At 40.8% G+C, this 23,053-nt stretch overlaps 2 protein-coding genes and 1 long non-coding RNA gene across 11 annotated transcripts; 1 reads left to right on the plus strand and 2 right to left on the minus strand.

Annotated features, from left to right (window-relative positions):
- Window positions 1–1,582: 1,582 nt before the first annotated feature.
- LOC148428074 (protein Shroom2-like) lies at window positions 1,583–12,188 on the minus strand. Of its 6 annotated transcripts, XM_088408944.1 has the most exons (11): window positions 12,017–12,178; window positions 11,123–11,224; window positions 10,321–10,438; window positions 8,086–10,189; window positions 7,939–7,997; window positions 6,845–6,984; window positions 6,508–6,760; window positions 5,882–6,337; window positions 4,236–4,404; window positions 3,676–3,948; window positions 1,583–2,995 (listed from the first exon to the last, which is right to left on the minus strand). In XM_088408944.1, the coding sequence occupies exons 4-11, from the start codon at window positions 10,135–10,137 to the stop codon at window positions 2,729–2,731; spliced, it is 3,669 nt and encodes a 1,222-aa protein (XP_088265070.1). In that variant the 5' UTR covers window positions 10,138–10,189; window positions 10,321–10,438; window positions 11,123–11,224; window positions 12,017–12,178; the 3' UTR covers window positions 1,583–2,728. The 6 variants fall into 6 exon arrangements, with proteins under 6 accessions (XP_088265070.1, XP_088265069.1, XP_088265068.1 ...); XM_088408943.1 differs by having other exon boundaries at window positions 3,676–3,945; window positions 6,508–6,984; window positions 12,017–12,181; XM_088408942.1 differs by having other exon boundaries at window positions 6,508–6,984; window positions 12,017–12,179.
- Window positions 12,189–16,805: 4,617 nt separating this feature from the next.
- Window positions 16,806–21,746, plus strand: LOC148428075 (growth/differentiation factor 8-like). 3 transcript variants are annotated; one of them, XM_088407167.1, is made up of 4 exons: window positions 16,806–17,161; window positions 18,922–19,100; window positions 19,182–19,289; window positions 19,801–21,746. In XM_088407167.1, exons 1-4 carry the CDS (start codon window positions 16,834–16,836, stop codon window positions 20,179–20,181), a joined length of 996 nt encoding a protein of 331 aa, XP_088263293.1. In that variant the 5' UTR covers window positions 16,806–16,833; the 3' UTR covers window positions 20,182–21,746. The 3 variants fall into 3 exon arrangements, with proteins under 3 accessions (XP_088263293.1, XP_088263273.1, XP_088263282.1); XM_088407147.1 differs by having other exon boundaries at window positions 18,922–19,289; XM_088407156.1 differs by having other exon boundaries at window positions 18,925–19,289.
- LOC148428076 (uncharacterized) lies at window positions 21,490–22,868 on the minus strand. 2 transcript variants are annotated; one of them, XR_015864377.1, is made up of 3 exons: window positions 22,788–22,868; window positions 21,933–22,035; window positions 21,490–21,829 (listed from the first exon to the last, which is right to left on the minus strand). It is a non-coding gene; the product is annotated as an uncharacterized LOC148428076 (long non-coding RNA). The 2 variants fall into 2 exon arrangements; XR_015864384.1 differs by having other exon boundaries at window positions 21,490–21,832.
- Window positions 22,869–23,053: the final 185 nt, after the last annotated feature.

Here is a 23,053-nt window from a genome sequence, read left to right on the forward strand (position 1 = left end):
AACTGGGCAAAGCAGCTGGAGAGAAGAAAGTCCGGGCTTCCTTGCTCAAACTGCTGCTTCCACGACCCGACCCCGGAATTTGGACCCTGGTAGCTAATGAATAGATGGATGGCTGTAATGCAACTGTGCTTTATGAAATGGCTACTTGTACAAATTCCACTGATGACGCAACAATAAAAAAGAATGAAAATCAAGGGATAAAGATTTGTTTGTCTCATGTTTGTCCTAGTGCAGTCAGTGTTTCATACGTGACATTGTGTACCTAATGCTTGTACAGTGTAACTCAGGTATTTTCATTGAGCAACAGTCATTTTTCACAGTAGAAGTGCCCAGTCAGTGTCACTTAATAAATTATCATGGTTCCTGTTTGTACTATAAATGGGTGCTGCCAACTTCGTGAAAATCTGTCGGACAAATCATATGGAGCTGTTAAGTGCTACATGCTAGCGCTGTTATGATCACTTGTAAATGTACGTCATTTTTGCAGCTGAAACTGTATTACTCACTGTATTAGTGTGAGATCACGCTGACAGGAGTGACCTCATCCAGATACTTCTCTGTCGTTTTCGTCTCCAACATATCAAAATGCTCCCAAAGTCGAACGTTTTCTTGATGGCTCCATCACTCTAAAAACGCCAAATACATGCAGAAGATGATGCAGTGTTTTAGCTGTCTTAAACACAACTGAGTTAAACGCCAAGGGCTCAAGGCTCCGCCTGTCAAACCGGCCGGAATAAAACAGTGCTGTAGTTCAAACATCATCTGTGACGTCACCTGAAGAAAGTTCCTGCGCGCTGCTTCAGAAGAACCCGCCTATCGAGTTCCAAGCATTTTTGGAGCTTCAGTGTTAGAGGGAGCATCATGGTTTCACTGAGTGGCATAACCCATGTTTACAAAAATAAGCCCAGATAATACCATTAGGACCATGCCCACCATACCCACTGCAGAGCCGCACCCTATATGCGGAGACTCAAAGGCATGGGGCATCTTAAATCTAAAAGAAAACACAATGCTTTGACTGGCCAGCACTGAACTCAGACTCCATACGAGGTGTAAGAGTGACATCCCAGAAGCTGACAAGAACAGTGTTCTGGTGATCAAGAATAAGATGGCTAAATTCCTGTCCAGGCCAAAGTAAATCCTAATCAGGGTGTAAATACCACCTCTGTTCTCTGCCAGGCCCACCAGCAGAGACAGGAGCATGAGGACTTGTGCTTGATAACATTTTAACACAGTGATGTACAAATGGTTCAAAATATGGAAATCTGCCGAGTGCGGGGATAGCACGAGTGGGATATACGGCCAAACGGACATTCAACCAGTCGGTTATTTTGGAGTCACACGCTTGCTTTCTTGGTCCCTGTAGAACATCTCCAGAAAATCAAATCATCTCACTTGCTCATCCTCATTCCAGGATATCTGATTTTTTTTCCCCCCACCATAATGCTGCTGGCTATACTGTAAATGGTTTACATTGCCTCCTGTTGTTGTCCTTTTGATCAGCTTGTTATCGGTATTGCACAGTGCTACATTATTTGACAGACATATTTCTGTGGAGTGAACTTGAGAAAAGGAAACAAAATGAAATGATCACCAGATCGTTTTATTGCATTTGCCCTGGAGAAAAGGATGCACATGAGGTGTGACCAGACAAGGGACTTTTTAATCAGCGTCACACAACACCTGTTTGTTTCCAAAACCTGCACCCGGATGTCTGATGTCTTCAACAACCGACATCACATGTCACTTTTTGCATAAGCAACAAAGATTTCAAAATGACTATTTTTGTGAGTGTTCCCATTGAAACTTCAAACAATATGTAAACAATGACATCAAGGTACAAAACATGCATAGAGCCAGTGATTCTAAAATTGAGGTAATTAAATCATGATTGAGGCAGCAGGGTGGCAGACCGCTTAGCTCGTCTGCCTCAAAGTCCAGAGGTCTTGGGTTCACTTCTTTCTCCGACCTTTCTGTTCTAGAGTTTGCATGCTCTCCCCATGCCCACGTGGGTTTTCTCCGGGCTCTCTACTGTAGTTCCTTTCCATGTTCCAAAACAATGCAGGGTAAGTGTCTTGGACATGCTAATTTGTCTTTTGGTGTGTTTGCGCATGCAAATGGTGTTCATCTTGATGTGCCCTGCAACTGGCTGGCAACCAGCTGAAGGTGTATACAACCTGTCGCCTGAAGACAGCTGAACTCCGACATGCCCACAATCCTCATGAGGATAAGCAGCTTGGATGATGGATGGAAGGATATCATAATTGAATTGCAGTCGTTAAAAATCAACTTTTTTGTTTGTTTGTTTCTGTTTGTTTTATGGTGGTTTTCTCTCAAGGTACACACATTCAATTTCTGCTGAGCTTTCCCAGCTCGATGCCATATAAAGATGAAATCAAATACCTGGGGGATGAAAAACAAGAGTGCATCTGTGAGACCTCAGTCATCATCCGACTGAAATCTGATTTTGGGGAACATTTCCAGTTTTCTGAGAGTTTTCCATCCACAAATTCATCTTGAGTGATGGTCAAAAGTTATTTACGTCATTAATCTCATTAAAATGACAGGATTCTAAGTGCATGGATTCTGTAATGGTGAGCTCTGTCACATAACAGGAGATCATGCAAAAAAGAAAACCTACATAAAATACAGGGCAAGCGACACTGTAGCCAGTTTGAGGAGTGAAAAAAGTCCATAAACTGGTGGAGAGCTGCCTCCGGGGTTTAACCTACGACCTCTGCTCCAGTGGCATACTGTCCAATAGGCACTTGAGCTGCTCCTCGCCCAGCTTAATTTTGTCCTCCAGGTTGCGCTGTTCGATGATGAGAGCAGATTTCATCTTGACAAAATGTCGATAGTCATCCAGGCGCTCAGGGTCCAAGTGGGCCTCCATGATAGAGGACACCAGACGCTCCCGCCGGTCCAAGTTCTCCTTCAGCTCCTTGGCATCCTCATTTTGCCGCATGAGCAGTTTGCGTTTTTCAGTCAAGGTGCGCTAGAGAGAAGCGCATCTCAATCATCTCAATATGGTAAATTAGACAAAATCATAATAGTAACCACAGTAGCCTGAATCCAAGAGCTTTAAGTGGACCAGAGCCACGCCGACAGAGGCCTATATCATTAGCAAAACTACATGGCCCTCTTCTCAACACATATAGGTTGTTGTGAGAGCCATAGAAATTCGGGCGGGTACTTCAGTAATGACGGAACTGCAGTGACACCAAATTAAGATCCATTTATTTTGTTTGCCTTAACGTTTCAAGGATGTCAAACTTAAACAGACTAATTTCAACCTGACCTTTGCGTAAAACTAGAAAAAAAATAATGGCATGAGAGATTTATATTGATGGACCTGCAGTACACTGGTGTGGTGAAGTCAAAACGTTTATGTTCTTTAAGTTATGATGATTTTAATCCGGCATATGGTTGATATGATGGCCAGGCAAAAGTGTGCTAGTTCTTGACTCGTTAGCCAGCACGCTGTGCTTTAACCGCAGTGTTTCATTAAAATATACTCAAGAAAAACAAATAAAACACTTCTAAATTCGTACTTTTTACAAATATTCGAAAGTACTTTTGAAATCAGAAGACGAATTTGATACCCAAATTAAATACAGTTGAATTCTCTCATGATAACTACATTATCCCCTTCAGGTACTGTGTACGAGGAAGTACCTTCTCTTCCGGGGGCGCTCCATCTTCCAGACTGTCAAGAGCGTTTTCTACTCGTGCCAGCCGACCAGAAAGTGACAGCAGCAAGCTCACGACTTTGTCCAGGTCGCCCACAAACATCCGGAACCTGTCCAGCTGGTTGGGCAGGCAAAAGCGCTGCACGATGGTCTCCACCTCACTGCCCAAAGCCTCGTTGTCTTCTATGTCCTCTTGCAGGCTTTGCCGTGCCTCTCGTAGCACTTCCAGCTTCTTGGCCAGGCTTGAGATCAGCTCCTGCTGGAGAGATTCCAGAGAGAATTCACTCGAAGCGAACTTCTTCAAAGGAGTGATTGCCAAACAATTAGGCCTAATTGGAAAAAAAAATATTTACTGGAAACATTGTCTATTTGGTCAACTATTTGTTCTCTTTCACCAGATGACAAATACATAATTGACATATCTGTTAGTTTTTTGTGACATTTGTGCTCTGTGGTGTGCTGAGATCATTTTCTAATGTTAAATGCCATGGATCAATAAAGGGTGAAAAAATTGCTTCAATGACATGAATTTTAGGGATGTCATACCTTTTTACTGGCTAAGTCTACATCCAGCTCATTTTCAGAGTCTTGTTCCAGAGGTTGTTCCTGCATGTCCTTCATCTTGATGAGGAGCTCGGCTTTGGGTGCTGATGTGTTGTAGTACGAGGAGTTGGAAACCAGCAAACCCACTGCAGGAACATCATCCACAACGCTCCTAATAGCGTGGACGCAAAGGCATATGTGCAAACACACACACACACACGCACACACACATACACACACAAACACACACTTCTGAGACAAAGGTAATCACTCTGCATTTCTGTTATCGTAAAAGTCAGAAAAAGTGAGTTTTTCATATCCGCAAAAGTACATTAATGAACCAATAAAATCTGATGCGATTACTGTATTCTGTTAAAATCCCACCCCATACAAAGTGAAATAGACAGAATTGGAAGATTCTGAGAAAAGTACAGTCGGCGACTCACTCTCAAAAGGGAGATTGGGAATGAAAAAAAAACAACTTTTTTTTCCCTAAAATTTAAAGTTGATGACAACTTGCAAGTTTGATAAGTTAGCTAGAAACCTGAAGTCATATCAGCATTTGGCAAAGTACAAAAGGAACGAGAAGACGCAAAACTAAACTTACGGGGGAGGGCAATCGATGGATCGGAGAGCACTGTGGACGAGGGAGCGAGGACGTGAGGGTGCCCATAACAATAATCCGACGACTAACAGTGACAAGGCTGCAACTTAAATCCACAAGGCTAATTACAAAACAATGCGAAACAGCTGGGAGAAGCTGATTGGGTGACACGCAAGGGCAGGAACACACAGGCGACAGGTGGACAAAATCAAACTAGTAGACAGGGAGGCGAGGCAGACGCGGGGAAGAAACTATTGAAACTAAATGGCTAAACAAACAACCCAAAAATTCTACAACTAAACCCATAGCAGAACGAAAATCAGGCAGAACGTGACACAGACTTGGCTGGGGAGAGGGAAGTCTGGGATTCCCTGCTCAAGCTGCTGCTCTTGGACCTTGGATGAGGCGGTAAATAATGGATGGATGGATGGATAAACAACATTAAGCCATTCATGCATTCATTGTTTGTAATTGTTTCTCCTTCCTGGCGTGGCAGGTGTGCTGGAGCCAATCCTAGCTGACTGCCAAGCATGAGACATAGTAAACCCTGAGCGGGTTGCCAGCCAATCTCAGGGAATACAAGAACTATTCACACCTACAGATTGTCAAGAGCCAATCTACCATGCATGTTTCTTGAAATATGCTTGGAAACAAGAGTACGTATATACAGAACACCCACACAAGCACAGGGAAATCCTACAAACTCCACAAAGGAAGACCAGACTGGATATGAACCTATACCCTCCAAACTGTGAGCCGGAGAGGTTAGTGATATTGGTGTTGGTGCTATTACCAAGGAAAAATCACATTGCTCATCTTCAGATTGCAAATCATCCGGTAGACGATTAAATTTGACAGAGAGATTGTGGGTATTTGTGAGGTTGTTTGTTATCACAGATTTAACTCCATTCAACATGCATTTCAGTGACAGAGATGCCATATACTTTGGTTTTTAGCTTCAGGTACATCGGAAGTTATAAATGTAGTCAAATAATTCTGTCAGAGCTTGTCAAATGTCTCTATTTGTGGTGGATTTATGACAAACCTGCTTGCGGAGAGCAGCCTGGAGCCACTTGAGGTTCTTCTGCGTTGCTGGGAATCGTCCAGGATCTCCTTTTCCTTCACATCCATCGAGGTCCTCCTTCCAGTCTTATCTAAGACCTCCACCAAGGAATTGTCTTCGCACATGATCTCTCTTACCGGATACTCCGTCTTGCCATCTTTTTCCCCCTTTCGGTTAGAGTCAAGAATACTGTCTTTTACTCTGAGCTGCTCCAATTCACATCCCAGAACATTTGTAGACCGCAGTATGCAAACATTGAATGCCGAGGAGGGCCACGGGGTCTTGTTGGCATTCACTGAGTTGATTTTTGAGCATGGATTCGAGATGCCAGAGGTGTTTCTGCTATGAGGTGAGTAGGTTGAGACTGCACCAAGAACTTTTGTCCCTGAACTTTTCACGTTCATCACATCTTCAGAGAGCATGAAGTCATTTTCAGGCCTGAAAACAAACACAACCCCAAGATTTTCAAAAAGCAAAAGTAAATTGGTGCTGAACAATATTTCATTTGAATTTAAATACTTAAGTTGGTATGACAAGAACAGCAAACATTACATAATAAGAAAGCCAGGAGATGATGCACAATGGAAGCAATTAAACAAACCGCTTACCAAGGAGATGAAGCCTGCTGTACAGACATATCTGACTGTTTGTCCATCAGCCTCAAAAGTGGAATATGTGGCGAGGAAAAGTGAGGGTTGCTCTTTGCGAGAGCAGACAAGCAGCAAGAAAATGCTGACTGCTCCTTCTTGCTCTCTGCATCGCCTGAAGATTGAGGTTTCCTGCAAAGCCGAGGTGAGCCAGGTGGAGTGGGACTCTTTGCAGTGATGTCCAAATGGGAAAATGGCTGACGCACCCCTGGATCTGCAAGGACCGCTGAGAGTAAATCATGAGACGAGCAAGTTGCTTCCGGACCTAAATGGCAACTGCGGGCTGAGACTGTATTGCCTTGTGGAGTCTGGGCTGGTTTCTGGGAGTCAAGGACAGGACTCAGGCTACAAGGACCGGAGGAGACCTCAACAGCATCTTGCTTGACCGTATCTCGGCTGGCCTGGTGGACAGTGATGCCTAGGACTGGGGCCTCATTTCTATTGGTGAAATACCGTGTAAAACAGACATTTGGCATATTGCTCTGGACACTCTCTTCTCTGTCCTTTTTGTCCCACCATGCAAAATGATTGCAAATATAGTTTTTCCAAATGTATTTGTTCCAAGAATTATTGAAATGCATACTTCATGGACTAATAACCATATTAATCTATTGTTAAAATTATATGCCTTTTATGCCTCGCTTATTTTTTCTCTTGGTTTTACAGCTTTCTCCCACAAGTCCAAATATACTTTTCGGTTCTTCCTTTATACTCACAAAATAAATACCGTAAATTTTGGACTATAAACTGCAACTTTTTTCTCATGATTTGAGCCCTTCGGCTGATAGTCCGATAGTTTTTTATTTTACTCGCCACCAGGGGGCAAGTCAAGCAAATGTGTGTACCTGTTCAAAGTGTCAATTAATGAAACAACAACAGCCATTGATGCATATCTTTTCAGTTCTAGTTTATGAACTGAAAAGATGTGTATCAATGGCTGTGCTCAAAAAGAGTTTAAAAATAAAGTATTAAAAGTATAAACTACAATTTATATATATATATATATATATATATATATATATATATATATATATATATATATATATATATATATATATATATATATATATATATATATATTAATATATATATATATATATATTAACATATAATACTAATATATATATTAGTATTATTATTATTAGCAACAATAATAGTATTGTCATAATTATATAATGTGCTTAGGCTTAGGCTGTAAATAAATAATAATCAATATAGATCTGATGTTATGACCTGGATCTTATAGTCTGGTGCGGCTTATTGTGACATTTTATTTAGTTAGTTAGTTAGTTAGTTAGTTAGTTAGTTAGTTATTTGTTCAAATTTTGCTGCTGCGGTTTATAAACTGGTGCATCTCATCTAGTCTGCAATTAAGGTACTCGCTAATTTCACCTTGAAGCGTCATTGTAGGTCATATTTTCTTGATGATCTCTCCACAGGGATGAAATATTCTAAAAATAAATAAAACATATTCAAAATTTTAAATGGAAGTGTGCATTCAAAAAAGAATCAACCACACAAAACTACATCCTTTCTCACCTTAGTGCAAAAGTCCGAGGAAGGAGAAGATCTGGACCTTTCATGGAAGCCTGCTGCCTTCTCGTCAACTCTGGTATCCAAAATGTTCTCTGCTGAGTAATACCTGCCTTGCATCTTGGCCTGAGCTGTTCTCTTCTGTTCATTCCACGTGGCCTGGTACTCAGCAAAGGATTCGAGTTTCTGTTGCTCTTGTAGGACAATTCCTCCTGGGGAGCTGAGGCAGCTATTTTTTACAGATGAATGAGTCTCCTGAGCCTCCCCTGACATCCTTCTCCCTTTGGTTTCAAGTGAAGTATCTTGACTTGGGTTCAACTCTATATTGGATGTAGATACTAGTTTAACCGTTTTGGAAAATGCTTGCTTAGCCTCAGAGAATCTCATTTGGTCAAAAGCTCCATCTCGCTGCGCTCTATCCACTCCCACTTGATCTATCTTGTCAGGTTCTGAAAAGGAATGCATACGTTTGGCTGAAGGGGAACGTTTACTTCCTCTAATGCGTCCATTAGAAGCTTTAGGGCCTGGTGCCTCTGCTCCAAGAGGTTCAAGATCACGTCTCTGAAAAGAGGTAGCCTGAAGCACCCTGGCTTGCGCCTCTTTCAGATTGTCTTTGTAGGTGTTTGAGGAGGATACGCTACATAGGAAAGAAGGCTCTGCATATTTCCACTCTTCAGGGCCCTCATCCTGGACGTCGCACGTCAATGTTGCAGCACTACAGCTTTTTTGCAGTTGGGCTCGCTTCTGTTGCACTTCATTCCATAGTGTACTGGCATAACGGTCACGGCGCCAATGGGCATTCGCGCCTTTGGAAACCGTGGCATCATACGGATTCTGGGATGACACCATACTTGTTGGTGTAACCTCCATTCTACTTTCCTGCGCTAGTGAATGAAGCAACGGTGTTTCCAAATGAGATATTCTGTGGTCTTCTTGTGGCACCCAGGGATCATTGGGCCTTGAAAGCCTAACCTTGTGATTGCTACTTTGATGAGCTGGGAAAATTCTTTTCATATTGTTAATGTGTCCTTCACTTCTCTTTGTGACATCCCGTGGCTGACGCCAGTGAGAGCCTTCGGAAATTTGGGAATCAAGAGGAGGAACACTTTTCAGAAGACCATTGTGCCACTTGTTTTCTGTGTGAGTCATCTGATGGTTCTGCTTTTTGTTTACCAAATTCGTGTATCTTTCATGTTCTTGGTTTGTGGCAGCCATAGCTTCTGAGGAGCACCAGACAAATTTATGGCTTGAGACCTTCATGGGCAGGTCCTGTAAACTGCGATAGTAACTCCCAACACTCTGAATTTTTGTAGGATGGGTTAAGCATGCCTGGGGATACAATTGGTTCTCGTCACTGTTTTGTTTGTGCTGGGCGGGTATGCTGGCATAATGAGGGTGTCTGACATCAGTGCTAGACAAGGAGAAATGTTTGTTTGGAAGTAGTTGGATGTGTTCACTTGCTCTGCAGGGATGGAACAAGTCCTTGTCTGACAGTGATGTGACACTATTTCTAGACTTGGTGTTTTTTTCTGCCTGAAAATTGTTACCTTGAGCCAGCCTTTCAACTGACCTGCGGTGAGTTTTCTGAATGTTGGATTTTTGGATTTTTTGGGTTGGATTTTTTGTAGATCCCTCAGGGTAAATGCAAGAAGCAATACGTCCATCTTTGCGCATTAGGGACGTTGGAGGGGGAGACTTGGACTTCTTTTTTTCAGGTACCTGCCATACTGAACCAACGCTGGGCCAAAATCTACTTGATATCCAAGAGGAGTGCTGCTCATCCAACAATGGCCCTTGCTGGCGAGGAGTCCGCTCCATTCTCAAGGGACCTTCATCCTGAAGACCCTTGAAAAAAATGTTTTCCGCACTGGTTCCCTTCTCGCCAAGTGAACTTGAGTCCAGAAGCAGAGGATTGGATCCAGTGGAAAAACAGCTGAATGTGTCTTCTCTGCCTTCTGAGTCACCGGGAGGCTCACTGAGGGTCATGCATTTAATCTGAGAAGCACGATCTGGTGAGAAAGCATGAACAGGGTGCACCAACTTCTCCATGTTGCTCATTGTTAGTAGATCCCAGTTATTCTGGCCTGTTTGGTAGAATGACTCCCCCAGCCTAGTTTGGAAGGTCAGATGAATATTTAAGGTTAGAGCACCATTCATTCATCCGCCATTACAGTTTATAACAATTACTTTGAGTTGTTGTCATTTTGAAAGAAACTAAGCAATGAAACTTGCCAGGCCCACCTTGTTTCCTTTTGTTGCCACACTGACACTGAAGTGGTTTCTTCCCCAAGGGGTTCAGGCTTTTCCACTCTCAGCTTGGAGGAGTGCCAGAAATGAAGACTAGCTTAGTTCATTTTTCCTGTTCAGCAGAGAAAATAAACAAAAACAAAAATAAAAACAAAGAATCAACTTTTTATAAATGCTTTCACTGCTGTAAATAGAAGAGTGTACTACTTCAAGGTGGAACTATGGAACGTGAACTTTTGTCTCTAGATAGGCTTGCAGAGCAGAATCAGAAAAATATGGATTAAATTGACAAATGTAAAGTATTTCACCTAACACTTAACTCTTGACGTTAATGGTTATGGATGTCAGAGGTTCATTTTAACTGGGCTCGGAGTGATTTAGTCATGGATACCACTCACACTAATTTGAACAGACATACCCCTTGAAGCGATTCTTCCTGATTGGCATGTCAGTTGGCAAGAAACAACGCTTATTCATTTTTGCGTGTAAAAGAACTAAATCTATATCACTTGCCAAGAAATCATGACACACAGGTCACAATCAGGTAAGTATCAATTCTAGTGAGGCAGAACAATGGAGAATACATCCTCCATTCTCCAGCCCTGAGCACTATTGATCAGATGGAGCTCGCTACGTAATTGTACCTCATAGAGTTTTGCAGAATCTTGGTTAGAAAGCAAGAACTTCACTTTCTGATGGCATGGTGTTTGGTGATACATAATCAACCATTTCAGCCTTGATAATGGCGAGCAAAGGGAAGAGAAAGGGGAAAAGAAGAGAATTATCAAAGGCCTACCCTTCTTATTTGGAACCAAGTTGATTTGAGAGCGCTCACAATAGACATGAGCCCACAGTAACAAATTCCCCTGGTTGTGCCTCTGGTTATGTCCCGATCAACCTTTGAAGCGGAAACGCAAGAGCAAGTTAGTCACGAACTCCGTGAAGCTTTTAGTCAACCTTGAAGTCATCAGTTTACGCTGAACGAGTAAAAAACTAATTACATTTCTCTTTTTCACCAATTTTACATTGCGATTATAATTGTTTTGGTTATTGCGGTCCGAAATTTGGTGTAATAATTATACAATCCTGCCCTAACGTTTGACACTGCCAGGCTGTGATGGAAGCACATTCTTTCCACTGTGGAATGCAGGGAGGTATTTTCCTTTCCTGTCATGCACTGGCTTCGTGTGAAAAAGCGCTTAGCTGTGCCAGTGTTAAAGTGATCCGGCTAACATGTTAATGAGCACCATCCAGAAGGTAACATGAATTAAGTGTTGGGGAAAACCGGTGATAATATGAATGTGTATGATGTGAACAGATAAGTTTCTTCTGCAGCTTCCAGGAGGCAAAGAGTTGGTATTGACGAATTGTGGCAGAGGATTGCATCATAAAAGGGTACTTTGACAATCGAACATCAGTGTGGCACACAAAGTAAGAGTTGTGTTGCCTTCTCAACAAGCTGGTCCACAAATGCAAATAAGTGGTTCTGTCTAATGTCATGGATGAGATGCTGGACATGAATTGCTCATTTGAGACACAACTCCAAAAAAAAAAGCACATCCTTTCGTTTCTCACAGAACTAACTCAAACACAGAGCTAGAGTGTAAAAGAGCTCAGCGTGATAAAAACTTGGAATCGCATTAGAAGGCCTGGCATATCAAATGGTGATAAAAGAAAAAATAAAACTCACCTAATGCACGGATAGTTTTCGTGTGCTGTAGACTTGGGTCAGACACGCAATCATGTCACTTTCCTTTCAGCGACGTCCGGAAAGAAGTTTTACTTTCACACCAATGTGATACGAGTCTATGACATGGTACAGACAAGTGCAACACACCTTATGCTGCTGGCAGATCTCTGCAGGGATTATAAAGGGGGATTTGTGGGAAGGGGAGGAGTTATTGTCCAGCTCAGTGTCCTCGCTGTAATCTAGGATTTTGGAATGGAGTTCACACTCAATCAAAGGCAATAAGACTGTCATGAAATAAATGTATATAAACATGTGTGTACTTGAAGGCTGGATCCTATGGAGATTTACTGAGATGTAGTCCAGAACATATGCATTTCACAGTCCAGAGTTATGTTTTTCATCTCATTCTAAGGCCTTGTGGGCTGATAGGTGCAGCCAAACAGGAATGTTTGCCCCATGGAGACAGCAAACAATTTCCGCTTGAGCTCCATCATCGGGAATGTCATTCATCATCTACACCCTTGACACGAGGCACTGCACCTTCCTGTCACACAACATTACCTGGGAAAGGACATTTGATTCAACAGCCTGCCGATAACAGGACCCAAACAAGCAGCCTATGAGGCTGAGGGGCCCCACTCATTGACAAACAGAACAACACAAAGCAAACTGTCACAGTCATCATGGCTGGGCTTAACTGGGTGCCATTGCTTGTACCAGGAAATTAAGCATGAGAGCGACAAACACAAGTCCTAAACACATCTGTCAAACTTGACAAACGTGCGTCTATACACTTACAAACACAAAGCGTAGAACAAAACACCAATCAGCCATTCTGAACTTTCATGCGTTATCTAGCGGTTATTATCTCGAACTCACACTCTACTATCTGATCTAATCCCTCTTCTCTTCAAAGTACATGATTTTATTAGATCAGAAGAAAGAAGGGCAGCATATGGAGGGAAAGAGGAAGTACCTGTCACTGGAATGTTCAAAGTGGCCACTCTGTGTGAAAATAATGAGCTGTGCTGATATGGCCTCTACCACTAAGCAGTCCGCTCACCTTGGTAACGTGGGACGTACCATCCTAATGCAACAGGGGAGGATGCTTAGAGACACACAAACACATGAAGGCAACACCAAACACAAATTTGGCTGGCTCTAAATCTTTCCATTACCTGACTTGTCATCAATGTGGTCAGGACAGCAAGTCCATTTGTCTCTCCTGGTGAGTAGATCCTGCAAACGGCATCCCCTCAACCCTCTCCAACCTCCTAACCCACCCCTCAAAAGTTGTAGGCCAACTAGTAGTGGCTTTGCAACTCATAATTGGATTCAATCGTCACCACACTAATCAGCCTTACTCTGAAAGATGTCCGAGTGCAAGAGAGTCAAACACAGGAAAAAATGGTTGCCTGCTTTATCAGAAAAGAGTGTTTTATACTGATGCAACAGCACACATTATTTTGTTCATTATAATTTTGAATTTTTAAAAAATATTTTCAATCTAAAAAAAAAAAAGCCAATATTGTTGAAAATTTACCAAGGAACAAGGAAAAGAAAAAAAACTTTCTCATTAACTGAAAGGATAAGGTTTAATAAATGACAAATGACTCGCTTTATTGACAAACTACTATTACAGAGAAAATATAGTTTGTTAAGTGTTTGTAAATGTATTTAATGGAAATGGTAAGCGTTTGGGTAGATTTGAAATCTATTTGAGCTGTGCCGAAACCGCTGTATTGAATCATTTCGTATAAAGGACGGCCAATGATTTATTGGGTTTTTATCACATAAAACTTAGCATGCTCTCTTTTTTTCCAAGTAAGATGCCCCCAAATTACAAGAGAAAGTTCAAACTAAAACTAAACTCATTTAAAACTAAGAAAAAATGAAGTAAAATTAGTAAAAAATCGTAATATTGTAAGATGAGAAAGTCTTCCAAAATCATTATTAATCCTTATTGGATTATGGACAATGAAATGGACATAAACTTAAAACTTTTGCAAACATGAATCATGCTGTTAAGTAGTTTCATTGACTCGGTTAAAGCATCCTTCCTTCCTTTTTCGATTACCATACCTGATAAAAGTCACATGTGAACTGGGGCCTACTTTGAGTCAATTAAAATCCTGAACACAGTGGAACTAATCAAAACGTACGGCCCGCCTCCTCTGTTTTGAGAAGGCGTTTGTTGTTTGACAAACAATGGTATCTTTCACACCACTTGTTCCATCACTTATTGTCTGTTTACAGCAATTTCCTGCCATCTTCTCCCACAGAAATCCTCCGAATTCACATGAGGGATGACCAGGAGCTGTTTGGCCAGCACGCAGGAGAACATGCTCATTTTCACCCATGCCTGGCAAGAACCAGATCAACAGCATCAACAATCACATGAGCAGTGTCACAAGATGTCACTCATCATTCATATAAAGGAAGACGCCACTTTTGAAATTTAAAATTGAAGAAGCCTTTTGGATTAAAGGTGAAACATCTTGAACATGCAAGTCGAGTCCAGTTGCCATCATTAACCCTTCAAGATTACCGGGACCTAGAGGACAGAAAATAACACTAAAATGTTCTGGTCTTTAGCCTGTTTGACATATACAAGGACGTTCCATCCCATCATTAATGAACAAACAGAGAGATTTGAACAAAAATTGAGTTCTGCAACCCAAGGGCATCTGCAACTTCTGACGCGCTCAGTCGGAAACCGCGTGTGACGGTCTGATTCTTCACCGTGGTGATCATCACACACCAAGGGTGAAGGCCTGATGTGCAATGTTTTTACAGCAGTATCTCCAGCGTTTTTTTTTTTTTTTTAAAGCTTTAGATTTAAACTTCTTGAACATATTCATATAATAGTGACAGCGTAATGAGCAAACAAAAGTGAGTCTTTGCTCCATAACTGTGCCTGTTTAAATTTGAAGTCCATTAGCTTTAAGACGTTTGATTTTCAAAAATGGTGATTTGATTGGTCTCGAAATCTGACGTTGTGTACAAATCTCATAGCTTTCTTTCTGCAGTATAAGTCATGGTTTTAGAGTGCCAGTGCCTGTACACCTCAATATTTCCACACAGTATGTCAAATATGGTAATTCAAGACAACGATATAGAGTGCAAAACATTCTCTCCTTCAGGACATGTTTTGCACTGCACAGTAATGCAATACTTCGTGCTACTTTAGTTCTAACGTATTTTATATGAGGTTTCCAGCAGAATTTATTGACTAAAATTAATCGTAAAAAAGATCTCATATATTCATATTTTCAACAAATCCCTCACGCACTAATCTGCCTCTTACTGCATTGTTCAATAATATTTTGCACTAATATTTTGCACTGCATGATTTTTTGCACTATGTTATTAGCACCATTGTTTTCGTTTGTTGTTTTATTGCTATTTCGTGCTATTTTTATTGCTATTTATTTGCTCGATTATGGAATGTAGTCAGCTGCTCAGGGAAGTGAACAGAATAAGAATTTAATTGTGTGGGATAATAATACTATACATATGACAATAAAAAATAAATCTTGAATTTGTTCAATATAGACATTCTTTATTGTTACTTGCACCGGTGTGTCTATTTTACGATTTCCAAATACCATTTTTTTTTCCACATTCAATGATAATATATTGTCAAACCGTATTTTTAACTTGGACAGTTCATTTGTAATCATCTCAGGGAGTTTTTTTTTTTAGGTTTGTTCCAGAAAAGAAGATGTTGGTGTCTCCCGCAAAAACAATGCATTATTTGAAAAATAGTTCACATTTTACAAATACAGGACCTGTATAATGTATGTACAAAATAAATAAATTGTGGCTCAACACTGACCTCTGTGGGACTCCACAGGAAATGTCTAGGTATGATGATATACTGTATTGATGACCCATCTTAACATACTGTTTTTTACTTCTGATGTAACTTTTTAATCCACTCAATGCGACAACCCTCATCAGATATCGTTCCATTTTTCCCAATAATACAGTATGTTATGATCAATGGGATCAAAACATTTTTCAAGTCTATCAATACTGCTACAACATAGCTACTGTATTCCTTATTGTCAATAGAGTTAGGTAATTCTTCTGTCAACTCCATTAGTGTCATAGCTGTTCGAAGGTCGACATCATGATTTGATCAAATCTATGACTTCTATATCATTAACTGCTCTCAAAAACATTGAACTTGTGTTCATTTCAATATCGTCTTGCTGGCAGAGCCTTGCTGGCTCCGACGACCCACCATTGGGAAAGAGACTCATACTAAATGTTTGATAGAACTCTTTAGTCTGTTTATGCTTGCTGGTATTCAAAACCTCTAAATTGACATCACCACAAATGAAGTTCAATCTCTGATTTTTATCTGCAAATAAGCCCGTCATCACTTTCTTAAAAAAATGACAATGCTGGAGCCGTGGGCTAACAATTGCAGTTCTTTTTTTTTTTTTTTTTAACCATGTCAATTTCTTTGGTAATAGAAATTATTTGAATGAATAGATTTACAATGTTGCATTTTTAGATTAGGTAAATTTGTTTAATCGACCCGCTGAACTACTTGGAAATTTCAGAATTTGTGTGTTTTTGAGTGTGTCTTTGATGAACAATTTCCATCAATGTGTTAGTTATGACACTCCTGTATTTAAAAAAAAAAGAGGTCACGGCTATCCTCAGGCAGCATTTAAACAAACAAACAGAAAAAACAGTGCTACCTCTTTAAATCTTAAACAGCCAATCATTGAGGAGTGAGGGCAGAGACAACAGTTCATGAGATGAGATGAGAGGCGTCTCCCCGCCACGCACTTGTGTCCAAGATGCTCCTCTTGTTTGGTGTGGCTGCCTTTCTGTCCGCGGGCTTCTCCAAGGAGCTGAACCAGACCTCCGGGTTGATGACAGAAGGCATGGAAGCGTGCTCGGCCTGCGAGTTCCGGGAGCACAGCAAGCAGATGAGGCTCTACAGCATCAAGTCCCAGATACTCAGCATCCTCCGGCTGGAACAGGCACCCAACATTAGCAGGGACATGATCCAGCAACTGCTCCCCAAAGCACCGCCTCTTACCCAGCTCCTGGACCAGTACGACCCACGGGTGGAAGATGAGGACCACGCCACCACTGAAACCATCATCACCATGGCAACCAAGTGTAACTAATCAAACGCTTTCATTTCTTTTAATTTCTTTTAATTGTTCAAAATGAACGGATGCACTTGAACATGAAACAGAAAGTAGCACCTTAAGCTTAACATAGCAAGATGATCATTATGTGCTCAAAGTGAGGTACACGTACCACTGCTCCTCCTCGTGATTGGCAAAAGATTTGCATTAACACCAAAAGAAAAAAATATATAAAATATTTTACAAATCTAATCAAATCCACTAAGATGTTTATTTAGGTCATTTTCATTTAATTTATATGCCATACTTTTCAATTGAATGATTATTTACATATATTGTTCACACACTGTATTGTTACAGTGGATTCGGTGGATACAGTTTTTTTAATCTGTTGTTTTTTTTTCTAACTTTTCGTACACTACAGTGCAAGTGCATTTCAGTTACATATAATCTTTGCAATATTTTTATCCATCCATCCATTTTCTATCGGCGCTTATCCTCACTAGGCTCGCAGGCTTACTGGTGTCCATCCCCGCTGTCTTCGGGCAATAGGCAGGGGACATATATATATATATATATATATATATATATATATATATATATTTTTTTTTTTAAGGCATTAATCAAACTGTTATACGTGTTTTAATTGAACCAATTACATTTTTCGTTAGTTTTCCAATATTTACAGAGTTTCAGGCTTTTTTTAGGGCCACAGTGGACCTGAAATTTTGATGTCTCCGTTAAAAAAACTTTAGAGGCACATGTAATCACAAATTTAAATTGCAATGTAAACATACACATTTCAACTTATTTTCATTATATTGATGATAAATGGATGGAGGTTTAGAGCAGAGGTTAAAATGTTTATTGATAATTATATTGGTCTCACATGGATGAATATAGTAGATAAAAAATAGTGGCAACGTCTCAAGGTTTAGGGAAATTCTTAGTTTGGATTTCAAGGGCCCCTATCATCATATTTTAAACTTTCCGCTGTGAAATAAATGCATATGAATTACATACAGCACATTGGTATTTTGATTTTTTTATGAAATATGAGGTTTTTTGTACCGATATTTCTAACCAGGAAGTGAAATGCCTTGTGAATGGAAGGCACACCTCTCACCATGTTTCTGCCTTGTCTCCTTCATGACGTGGTTCAATGCCGGTGGCCACAAAAGATGTATCCATCCAAGGTTTTGATCATTCGTCCTCATCAGGATCATGGGTGCTGGAGCCTTTCCCAGCAGAGGGAATAAAAGGACCACAACAGGAAATTTACTTATATTCAAAAGGAAAACAGTGTCCATACACTATTCTTTCTTGCACGAGCAGTAGGAGGGCTTACTGTCGTCATCGAGCCTCTCGCAAGTCATTTTTATCTGCTCTGGCGGGGTCAACGTTGAGAGCGCAGAATAAGCAAGGAATTATTAGAAATCCATCAAAAAAGTGAAATACTGTACCACTTTGGGAGTGTTTAGGGTGAGAAATCGACAGGTTTATAATCTTCAAAAAATTGAACTCCCAAGATATGGCCCCTTCAAGTGCAAGATGGGCATAAGGTTCAAGTGGGTGACAATAATAAACATTTTGGGAGCGCTGATTGTTTTTGACGGACCCTTTGGATTACTACCTGAAGAGCAAAGTATTGTTTGTCTAAGATCAACTGGTAAATCTTTCTGTATTGTCTGATAGAGGTTTCCTTTGAGGGCCCTAAATGCCCACGATAATGAACTTGGATGTTGTTTGATATCCAGTTAAACATTTGCTGTGAATTATGTCTTCCAGCAGACTCCATTGCAAATGGAAGGCTGTCCTACTGTTTGTTCAGCCTCAGTCCAAAGATCCACACGGAGAACATCCTGAGTGCTCAGCTGTGGGTTCATCTGCGGCCAGTCCACAAGGTCACAACTGTCTTCCTGCAGATCTCACGACTCAGACCCGACAGGGAGGGAAATAACACGCGGGTCAGAGTGCGCTCTTTAAAGGTGGACGCTGATGCTGGTGCCGGTTCTTGGCAGAGCATAGACATCAAGTCTCTGCTGCAGGCATGGCTGCGTCAGCCAGATAGCACCTATGCTATTGACATCAATGCCTTCGATCCTCATGGGGAAGACCTGGCAGTCACATCTGCAGAGCCTGGAGAGGAGGGCCTGGTGAGAGCACCTTGCATGCTTTTCTTAGACCAGCTCTCAGGCCCCTGTGTCAGGGATTGGAAACTTTGTTGAAAATCCATATAGGCCCAATGACGCAGCTTGATTAGCATGTCTGCCACAGTCAGGAGGCTCGGGTTCAAATCTATGTTAGAACATGTTTAAAATGTGCATATTTATCCCGCGTTGGCGTGTACCATTATCGGACAATATTGCTGCTGGAAAATCTTGGACGGTGTCCAACTGCAGTTTCGGACCGCGCATAAACGTCGCCTTGTTGATGTTGTGAGAAAGATACGGTCTCATTAAAAGCACAACTCACTTTCTGATGATTTTAGGCGATATATAGTGGAACCGCCTGCGGTGAACTGCTGCAATCGACAAATTTATAATAAGAAATTCGACAAATTTATAATAAGAAATATACAGAAACCGACCCCCAATATAAGAACCGTGTGCCCTGAAAGGAAATTCCATCGAATAAATGTTAACGCTACAACTGATTAATTTCTAGCAACCATTCATTGAAGTCAAAATCCTGGACAGTCCAAAGAGATCTCGTCGGGACTCTGGTCTAAACTGCGATGAAGAGTCAGCTGAGACGCGGTGCTGCCGTTACCCGCTCACCGTGGACTTTGAGGAGTTCGGTTGGGACTGGATCATCGCACCCAAGCGCTATCGGGCCAACTACTGCTCAGGAGAGTGCGAGTTCTTGCACCTGCAGCAGTACCCACACGCACACCTGGTAAACAAGGCCAATCCGCGCGGCACGGCGGGACCCTGCTGCACACCCACAAAGATGTCGCCCATTAACATGCTCTACTTCAACCGCAAGGAACAGATCATCTACGGAAAGATCCCGTCCATGGTGGTGGACCACTGCGGTTGCTCCTGATACACACAGAAGGACAGTATGGAAGAAGCATTACATGCCACCATTAGTTACATCTGTGAAATTGTAGCACTTTTAGAGTTAAAAAAAAAAAAAAAAGATCTAGAACATCAGCAGTACCGTACTGTTTTATTCCACAGTGGTACCTTAACTTACTGTACGAGGGATTGATGGATGATTGTGCCTTGCATTGCAAGAAAAATATCGACTTAACAAGTGATGTAAACAGCGCCGCCGCTTGAGGGAAGTTAAAAAAAAAAAGACAAACACATATTTTGCTGTAAATGTCGCTGCAGTTCTAGTATCTAAGTATGATATGGGTCATTCTGAGTTGGGTGTCTGTTGACCCTGAAATGTTGTGCTGCTAGCCTGAGGCGACCGGTGTTCCGAGCTGCTAGCTGCTGGCCTCCAGCTCAGAGCTATCCGTGAATTTGTTGGTTAACCGTTTACTGTTGAGAGTAATTGATCGGCAGCTTGAATAAGTACACGTTGTGTTCACGCACACCGGTGGCTTGTCCCAGCGACCGGTAAATACACTTGAATCTGCCCAAAGTAGCGCTCCCAGCCCACTAACAAACAGGCAAACCTACAACAGTCCTTTGCTCGCATGACTTAATTGTCAAAATTGAAAAATGACATGTTTGGTGTTGTATTTCTTGGACTCTACAACTAAAACATAAGCAAGAGGTGAGAACTCAGAGGGAACGATCATTTGAGTCACTGCTAAAATACTTGCCTTATACACCTCGATATGAAGTAGTGAGTCCTTTTTAAATTTTGTTGATGACAAGAATTAAATAACCAGCCGAGAAACTATCATTCTCCTTTCTGAGATGTCTGAGGCATAATATGGGAGCAGAGCAGGGAGATTTTCCAAAAGATTATTTCTACATTCTACTGTCAGGTCATTTTGTTGTTCATTTTAGTTCGGCAAACTCTATATTAACTTTACCTTTAATAACACCAGTTTATTTCTTTGTATTGGTTATTATGAATTGCTTCTTTACTTACATTTCATGGAGAAAATTGATACAATAAGTAACCTGAGTTACAAACTTTGTCACAATACACTTGTAAGGTAAGGTACCACTGGACTTACACTGATACAAAGATATGTTTGGCTCCCAGCTGCTTTGTGCCTTTAACTCTGACTTGAGCTTTAGCCAAAAAAAAAGCCTGCAGGATGTCAAGCATGTGCCTTTATTTGATAAACAATGAACTGAGTACATTTTCTTCCCCTTGCATGCTTGAAAACCACATGCTGAGATTCATACGCCATTAATTAATCAGGACATTTAGTGAGGCTGTGCACAATTTTGAACTACTTTATAGATCTACCAAAAATATTTGAAACAGCACTTTCAAGACACAGAAGAACTTGAAAACACATATTGGAATTGCACCGATCTCATGCTATTTTACCTTAACTTGGTGTTGGATTTTCCAACGAAAAAGTGAAACGAGTTGAGGTTTTTATGCAATTGGTGAAAATGTGGGAAATGTATGTAGCACTTTGGGCCTGTGGCTGCAAGAATTAAACCAAGAAGACATTAAAAAAATTATCTCCATGGGAGGCGTCATCTTGATTTGATGCTGTGTGCAGATGTCCTGGCTGTTATTGTACTTCATGGGGATTTGTGACCTAAACACTCTGCTGGAACACAGTGTCCACAAATGAACTTAGTAGGTTCATGTCTCGAAATGGCTATTCACAGCAATTATGTCTTATACTTTTACTAAAGTTGGAACTACACCTCTGCGATTGGCTGGCAACCAGCCCAGGGGGTCCCCCACCTTCTGACCGAAGACAGCTGGGATAGGCACCAGCAAGCCAGCGACCCTAGCGAGGATAAGCAGCTGTAGAAAATGATTGTTACTTCATTAACCCATTCATAACAAATATAGATCATTCTTGACTTTTTTCTTTTTTTTTTACAATGAATAGGGCTTCATTTTTGAGGGGGGTTAACATTATATTTGGAAAATAAAATGTTTAAGACTCAAGAACTTGTGTTGGTTTAGATCCAGCCTTCAAAAAAATCTGTAATTCAATTTTAAATTCTGCCAGAGTGGATTTTTTTTACTTCAAATTTGCCATTACTCTGCGACCCAGTATTTTTTTTTAATAATCGTACTAATGTTGGATTTAAGAATAGGACATATGTTGAATTTTATACAAGTTAGGGTCTTGAATGGAAAAAAAGAGAAAACGGCTGCGAGAAGATATACACTCTCTTCACTTTGCTCTTTTTCACTTGTCTCTTCAAAAAGTAATGTCTAAAACTGCACCTTGAGGGCACAAAAGGGATTTTTTGTTTTTGAAGACGACCAATTTATGGTCAAATGTTTTCATAATAGCCTATACATTATACAGTACTTTAGCTTCACTTAAGATAAATAAAATTGAGTCTTTTGAGCCACTAATTGCCCACATTCAAAGGAACTTTCCCTTTATGAAATGCGTGACGATTGTCTGTTCCACACACTGAACAACATATTTTCCTAATATCTGAGTAGGAGCCTGTAGTTATAACAACGTCACCGCGTTCATTAATCAAGTATCACGTGAAACGTTCAATTTGCAAAGTTTCAGTACAAAACATCTTAACTGTCTTATGTGAGATGGAGTTAAGTCCCATTAAGTTGTGTTTTCCAAAGCGGACAGTAAACATTTTAACAGCCTAAGTGACAGGAACTATAAAAGTGGGTTTCGATTTCCCTAGATTTCACAGTTCCTTTCGCTTTCTCCGAAAACACGTGGTTTTGATTGTGGCTGTTCTCGTAATTGAGCCTACCCCCCCAACGTATCTTTAGTTGTTTAATTTATCTAAAGCAAAAAATATATATGATGCGAGTATATCTACAAGAGAAAAAC

This window comes from Hippichthys cyanospilos, chromosome 2, assembly GCF_059441005.1.
Source record: "Hippichthys cyanospilos isolate Australia breed blue-spotted pipefish chromosome 2, RoL_Hcya_1.0, whole genome shotgun sequence".
In the NCBI taxonomy this organism is placed as follows: domain Eukaryota; kingdom Metazoa; phylum Chordata; class Actinopteri; order Syngnathiformes; family Syngnathidae; genus Hippichthys; species Hippichthys cyanospilos.